The sequence below is a fragment of the Salmo salar genome, chromosome 11 (assembly GCF_965601325.2).
Source record: "Salmo salar chromosome 11, fSalSal1, whole genome shotgun sequence".
Lineage (NCBI taxonomy): Eukaryota > Metazoa > Chordata > Actinopteri > Salmoniformes > Salmonidae > Salmo > Salmo salar.
Window position 1 is genome coordinate 39134108 of NC_138301.1, and position 8422 is coordinate 39142529.

Consider the following 8422-nt stretch of genomic DNA (forward strand, 5'->3'; position numbering starts at 1 on the left):
CATTTAACTGCTTTGTATTAGAGGTGGGAGACCATTGAGATAGGACACAGTATTCCTAACCTGTGTAACAACATCAAACTGACACTGGATCAGTTTCTCAACACCTCATCCAAAGTCTAAAAAGCTAGCACTGAAATGAACACTGCTCTGACCTCAGCTGAGGAGTCAGGTTGATAGCATTGATAAGAGTAGGGTCTATAAAGTTCTTAATCAGCTGACCCATTTGTCACCCTCAGTAACAGGCCCCGTCACCCCACCATCTCACATTGCCACTCTGGGTCTAACTAGAGCCAGATGCTCCGGGTCACCAGGTGAAGAGCTACCATTTACACTACAGACAGCAGCTTCTCTGGAGAACACGGTCACTGCTGATGTTAGCATGTAATGCTGAAACTTCTGCGCTATCACTTACCCCTGTAAACAGCTAGACATGATTTACATCTGCTATTAAGACAAGCAAAACAACCATGGAAGATCTCAATTAGTCTTTTATTGGGTGAATATAAAAATGGTGACAGAAGATTCAACCAAGGGAGTTTGACAAAGGAAAGGGGGTTTTGTAGAGAGAGATCTTAGGCGGAGGGGGACAGGGTCTGGAGGCTGGTCTTCACAGTTGCCAAATTGCCCTTCCAGGAGCTGAGACTGTCGTAGAGCTGCTGCCACTGCTGCTTGCCGAAGGTGCGGTGTGTGCTGTGGCTGATGGGGGCAGAGATGGAGACATATGGTTAGGGAAAGGGGAGCATAATGCCATACCTGGCAACCCTGAAAGGTATCATTGGAAATCTCAGAGCTTTGAGTCTCCCTCTGACAAAGTAGTGCCTAATACGTCTGAAGTACCTAGAGGGAAGACATTTTCCTCGTCATACACACAACCAAACCCTATGATTAATAGGTCTGCATAGAACATACCACAACCGTAAGCACCAATCAGATCAGAGTCAAACGGAACCTGCTTTGTAGCACAGAATAAAAATAGATGTCTAGATTTCCTTTGCGGAAACCCATCAACAATAGCATTTATACTCAACTGGCAACAAAAAGCCTCCAACGGTGAATAACAGTATTTCTGTACAGCAACACAAGAACAAAGACCAACTCTATGGTTTTATAGTGGGGAGCTCTGAAGAACAGTTGTCAGAAACCTTGAGCTGATTGCTACACAGTAAAGAGTCTATTACAGGTCATATTCATTAGGTACCAAACGGAAGAAAAAGGACTGAAAAGGGGGAGGGCCAGTTTCCGTTTTCTGTTGCAAAATGTTTCACTACATTGCGCCTTAATAAATACGACACAGCTTTAGCCTGCCAAACGCAGCCGCTAACATCGCAGAATACACTTGATTAGAATGCCACGTTTAAAAATATATATATATATTATTTTGGCTTACCTCACGATAACCTTTCGCTGTGTCTGGTCAATCTTGCAGTACACCATCTTAGTCCGAACGGCTAGACAAAAGAGACAGGAAGACATTGAGAGGTGGGCGGCAGACAAGAGGAAGTATCCGTGTGTCAAGGCAACCCTCAAACACATTACAGACTTCTGAGAGGGCGACCAACGTCACAGTAACAATAAGGATACCAACTCCTACATGTCTGCTCCTGTGACAGTTTGGTTCCTCAATTTGTCAAAAAAATACATCTACAGACAACATCCTGTTTTTACTGTTTGAACTTTTTGTGTTTATAGATGTTAGGTGGACTGTTGCATTGAGGGGGAATTCCAGCGTTGTCAGAGGGGAGTATAGTATTATTAGAGAGAGTGTGTGTGGGTCAGATTGGATTTGAGGTGGTGTTGGTACCGTCGATGACGAAGGCTTCTACTTGGTCTTCTTCTAACTGCAGCTCCTGCTGCATGGTGTCAAAGGAGATCTCTTTAAACTCCACCGCCATGCCCATGAACGTCAGCAGACGCATCTTAGCCATGTTCTGCTCATGGTTGAGACCTGGGGACAGGAAGACAGTCAATAGAACACAGGACTAACATCATGGTTGAGACCTGGGGACAGGAAGACAGTCAATAGAACACAGGACTAACATCATGGTTGACACCCGGGGACAGGACTAACATCATGGTTGACACCCGGGGACAGGACTAACATCATGGTTGACACCCGGGGACAGGACTAACATCATGGTTGACACCCGGGGACAGGACTAACATCATGGTTGACACCCGGGGACAGGACTAACATCATGGTTGACACCCGGGGACAGGACTAACATCATGGTTGACACCCGGGGACAGGACTAACATCATGGTTGACACCCGGGGACAGGACTAACATCATGGTTGACACCCGGGGACAGGACTAACATCATGGTTGACACCCGGGGACAGGACTAACATCATGGTTGACACCCGGGGACAGGACTAACATCATGGTTGACACCCGGGGACAGGACTAACATCATGGTTGACACCCGGGGACAGGACTAACATGGTTGACACCCGGGGACAGGACTAACATCATGGTTGACACCCGGGGACAGGACTAACATCATGGTTGACACCCGGGGACAGGACTAACATCATGGTTCACACCCGGGGACAGGACTAACATGGTTGACACCCGGGGACAGGACTAACATGGTTGACACCCGGGGACAGGACTAACATGGTTGACACCCGGGGACAGGACTAACATGGTTGACACCCGGGGACAGGACTAACATGGTTGACACCCGGGGACAGGACTAACATGGTTGACACCTGGGGACAGGACTAACATCATGGTTGACACCTGGGGACAGGACTAACATGGTTGACACCTGGGGACAGGACTAACATGGTTGACACCCGGGGACAGGACTAACATGGTTGACACCTGGGGACAGGACTAACATCATGGTTGACACCTGGGGACAGGACTAACATGGTTGACACCTGGGGACAGGACTAACATCATGGTTGACACCTGGGGACAGGACTAACATCATGGTTGACACCTGGGGACAGGACTAACATGGTTGACACCTGGGGACAGGACTAACATCATGGTTGACACCTGGGGACAGGACTAACATGGTTGACACCTGGGGACAGGACTAACATCATGGTTGACACCTGGGGACAGGACTAACATCATGGTTGACACCTGGGGACAGGACTAACATGGTTGACACCTGGGGACAGGACTAACATGGTTGACACCTGGGGACAGGGGACTAGGACTATCATGGTTGACACCTGGGGACAGGACTAACATCATGGTTGACACCTGGGGACAGGACTAACATCATGGTTGACACCTGGGGACAGGACTAACATGGTTGACACCTGGGGACAGGACTAACAAGACATGACAATGAAATAGATATCAATCAATGACAGGTCACCAACTCTTAGGTAACATTAATCATGAGATCATTAACTAGAATTACTTAATGCACATTAATTGCCAGTTGGCTGGGTGATTAAGAATGTAACTGACTAAGGATCAAACTCTCAGGGAGACCTTGGCGGGAAACTCCAAGAGGTAATCATTCTGTGATGAACACACAACACACTCAATTCCACTTGACTCAGGGAGGGTCCCTTGGCTAATTGCCTCTGTGCCCAGCAGTGTGGAACTACAGTGACCAGGCATATTAACACAAACACCACCATGTCTGCAGTGAGAGCCAATACCACCTGACTTATGTGGGAGGACCAACCATGTTAATTGGACCACTACGTTCTCAGCAGTGTGTGTGTGTGTGTGGACAGAGACACTGCTGACACACACACATTCCAACCCTGTATCCACAGAGGTCAGCAGTTTAGGCTAGGCAGGGTGTGTCCCCCCCGGGGGGATTTGATCTCTGCAGTCAGGTCACTAGCCGCCAGGTAGCCCCATTGAGTCTTGATCACTCACCGAGGGAATCGATAAAGTCTTTGTTGCTCTGGTAAAACTTCACGTAGGCAGCTAGCTTTGCACTCACAAAAATGGTTAGGAGCTGTGAACGAAGGAGAGAGAGAGAGAGAAGTGTAAGGCAATGTAGTCACTGTTAAAACAACCAGGTAATAATGTAGCATCATTGTTATGAATGGATTAATATGAACCTATTAAATCCTCTGCTGTGGCGCCAACAACAGTGTTCAAATGTCACAGCCTTGTTAACAGTAGGATGAGCTGTTCCCTGAGCTGGGCTTCAGTACTCACATCGTGGAGGAGTTCTCCCTCTAGGAAGCGGACAGGTTTCAGGGCCAGGAGGTGGTCCAACAGGAAGGTGTTGGGGTCTTTCAGGGCTCGTACAATGCATCTGGAGGGAGGAACCACAGAGGGGTGAGTGACAGCACAGACAGCCAGTCATGTATCAGATCTTGTAGTTATGATGGTAGGATAACAATAACAGGAGGATAGAGGTGTGTATGTGTGTACCTGTGGGCATCAACGCGTGCTTGTGAGGCGTTGTCCTCTGTGTAACTCCCCAGCAGCTCCACCATCACCTTAGCTGCAGCCTCGCTGCAGAGGAACACACACACCCAGTGACAAGGGCCAGCTCAATAAAAATACAAACATTGCAGATAAACAACACATATCCCATTGTACTGACAAATGACTTTTAGAAAAATATGGAAAACAATCATAACAGAGTGAATGTGTCGATGACACCACCAGGCACCAGACTGTGTCGATGACACCACCAAGCACCAGACTGTGTCGATGACACCACCAGGCACCAGACTGTGCCGATGACACCACCAGGCTCCAGACTGTGCCGATGACACCACCAGGCTCCAGACTGTGCCGATGACACCACCAGGCTCCAGACTGTGCCGATGACACCACCAGGCTCCAGACTGTGCCGATGACACCACCAGGCTCCAGACTGTGCCGATGACACCACCAGGCTCCAGACTGTGCCGATGACACCACCAGGCTCCAGACTGTGCCGATGACACCACCAGGCTCCAGACTGTGCCGATGACACCACCAGGCTCCAGACTGTGCCGATGACACCACCAGGCTCCAGACTGTGCCGATGACACCACCAGGCTCCAGACTGTGCCGATGACACCACCAAGCACCAGACTGTGCCGATGACACCACCAGGCACCAGACTGTGTCGATGACACCACCAGGCACCAGACTGTGTCGATGACACCACCAGGCACCAGACTGTGTCGATGACACCACCAGGCACCAGACTGTGTCGATGACACCACCAGGCACCAGACTGTGTCGATGACACCACCAGGCACCAGACTGTGTCGATGACACCACCAAGCACCAGACTGTGTCGATGACACCACCAGGCACCAGACTGTGTCGATGACACCACCAGGCACCAGACTGTGTCGATGACACCACCAGGCACCAGACTGTGTCGATGACACCACCAGGCACCAGACTGTGTCGATGACACCACCAGGCACCAGACTGTGTCGATGACACCACCAAGCACCAGACTGTGCCGATGACACCACCAGGCTCCAGACTGTGCCGATGACACCACCAGGCTCCAGACTGTGTGTAGTTAGTTACCTCTTCTTACATTCGACCAGGGCCTCGTACACCAGCCTTAGCAGTGTGTGTTTCTTCTCTGTGTTCAGGTTCCAGTCTGTGATCCACTTACGCACCTGAACCACAAACACACAAGCAGAGCCATGAAAACGTCAATCATCCTTCCTCTACAATGTCTTGTTCCTGCACAGAGCCCTTACATGTGACTGGTAAAGTGTGGTCTGAGCAAATTAGATTAGCACATCGGTGAGAGTGACAGTATATGGCGAGTGTGCACGGTGAGAGTGACCGTGTATGGTGAGTGTGCACGGTGAGTATGACAGTGTATGGCGAGGTCCACGGTGAGAGTGACAGTGTATGGCGAGTGTGCACGGTGAGCGTACCTGGTCGAGGTCCGTGGGGATGAAAGCGATGGCGTTGCAGGTGGTTGCTACCTTGATGAGGCTGCAGTAGACTGTGTACCTCACTGGGGCCGTCTCATCCATACCATGGAACAGGTTACTCAGCCTACACAACCAAAACCATACACGTTAACTTGACCATTAAGACATGGCTTACGGTTAGTGTTTACAAGGGTCGCACTTCTTCCATAGTGCATAAAAAAACCCAAATCTTTGGTCGCTGACTTCATTAACTATGTCCTAGTTATCCAGGTATCTAGAATGGGTGGCTGCATACTTCACCGGTCAGGGAAGACTAGTAGAGAACAGAGATAGATGAATGTGTGGACTTACAGCTGCATCCTGAGGGAAGGCCTCTCTCCCTCTCGGGACTTGACCAGCTTCTCACACAGACTCTCGATCAGGGTCTCCTGTTTCTCCGCCTCCAGGATGAGTAGCAGTGACACTATGCTGTTCATCACACTCTCCACTTCTACAGAGAGAGAGAGAGACAACTATCAATCACAATGACACCCTTCATCATGATTCAAGAATCATTCATACAAGCCTCTTTTAGGAGGAAACAGAAAAACAAACATAAGTGGGGGTCCAGGAGAAAACAAAAGGACAGGATGGGTAGGGAGATGGAAAGAAAAACAGCAGAGGTAGAAACAGCAGATGAATTAAGGGAACAAGACAAGGAAGGGGAGGGGGTTGACAGACAAAGACAAGAGTGGGAGAGGACAATTTACAGTTCATGTGTATCTGTAGATGCCTTGGGCATGTTTACCTTCTCTACATGGATACGTCACCAATGTGAGCTGTCCTTTGGAAGTGCCACTGGCTATAGGTTAGCGTTTCCCTGGTGTCACTCACCTTTATCGTCGTCCTTGAGGCAGACGTCACAGGCCTCGATGATTTGAGCCAGGTCCACATGGAGACCGCCTTCTGAGTTTTCCTCTGAGATCTCTGCTCCTTTGGCTTTGATGTAGGCCCTGAGCTCTGAGGCCTGTCAACAACAACACATTATAAAAGAACAGGGGTGTATTTATTAGTCGGATTCCGTTGCAAAACATTTTGTCTGTGAAACCAAACATAAAACTTTCTGCAACAAAAACTACAGCTTCTATTGAGTACTTTCCCATTTCTGTATTTTTGGTTCCTTGAGTAAACAGTAAATGTTTTCCGTTATAAAACGTTTTTCAACGGAATCAGACTAATGAATACACCCCAGATTAAACAAACTACAGACACAGCGATGACACTTAGTACTTAACAGCTGTCATTAGAGATATTTAAATTGTACATTTGATTAAGGCTGCACAATGAAGTATTTTCCTTCTCTAAGCCTTACAGCTGGCAGTTAATCTATACATTACAACTAGCTTGTGTCTTCATCCAAAGCTAGTCAACTATTCTAACCAGTTAGCTAGCTACATTGGGTGCAAACGTTGATACAAATTGTTGATGTTGTAGACTGCAACTACCTGTTAGCTAGTTACGTAACGTACATTCCTAGTTACGTGTAAAACAAATGCATCAGCTGGCAATACGTTGCATTAAGTAAACACAAATCACGGGGATATAGCTACAGTTTACAAAGAGAACATCTAGATCCATTTAACTGGGGATGAAAATGGAACCAGCTGTAAAGTTAGCATGCTAGCTAACAAACAGCTAAGCTAACTAGATAGTGTACTAGTCTTTGAATCATTATATGGCTAACATTAGCATGCTAATGTTATCTGGCATGTCACCCTTTGTCGTAACGTTACATATCGACATGAGTGTGCTCATTCTTTTTTTTTTTTTAACTATTACTAAAACACTTCATTCGTACCTGGTCCTCTTCGGTTATGTCGATAAATGCTGGGACACTCATTTTATAATTATTTTAGTGAGCCTAGATCAAATCCACGCTCGCACTACCGCTGAGGCCACCGGAAAAGAAAACGTTTTACTACCGGCAAACATAATGCACTTCCGGGTCATCATGTTAAAGCGACCGTAGTGGTAATTCAGTTGGACTGGACTTTTTCTCATATTGTTTCATACAAAATGCTTAGCTAGCCTAACCTCTACATTTACAACATACGGCCAAACGATGTAGTGTTTATTCGTGTTTGATAATGTAATTATGATACAATGTAACCATTTAGTTTTTGTTCCCCCCCACCAGTTGTTACATTTTTAAACGTAACCTTTATTTAACTAGTCAAGTCAGTTAAGAACAAATTCTTATTTAGAATGATGGCCTACACCAGCCAAACCGGCCAGACGACGCTGGGCCAATTGTGCACCGCCCCATGGGACTCCCAATCACGGCCGGTTGTGATACAGCCTGGATTCAAACTAGGGTGTCTGTAGTGACGCCTCTAGCACTGAGATGCAGTGCCTTATACCGCTGCGCCACTCAGGAACCCCGAGCACCAGTTTCTTTGAGAACGTCCTACAATATTGCTGATAAACACTTTTATTGAAGGATTTCAATAAGGATTCCCGAGATACTAAATGTGTGAAACAGGTAGTGGAATCATATAATTCTGTTTATTTTGCTAGATGACTTATGCACCATCTGGAAATGGATAACCTC

The 8422-nt window shown here is 47.4% G+C and overlaps 1 protein-coding gene across 1 annotated transcript; it reads right to left on the reverse strand.

Annotated features, from left to right (window-relative positions):
- Window positions 1-470: 470 nt before the first annotated feature.
- eif3m (eukaryotic translation initiation factor 3, subunit M) lies at window positions 471-7758 on the reverse strand. The gene is given in 11 exon segments (NM_001139700.1): window positions 471-696; window positions 1388-1448; window positions 1802-1945; window positions 3857-3938; window positions 4145-4244; window positions 4364-4447; window positions 5471-5565; window positions 5833-5956; window positions 6184-6322; window positions 6706-6838; window positions 7670-7758. Coding segments are annotated over 11 exon segments (1128 nt in total). The 5' UTR covers window positions 7712-7758; the 3' UTR covers window positions 471-572.
- Between the last annotated feature and the right edge of the window lie 664 nt (window positions 7759-8422).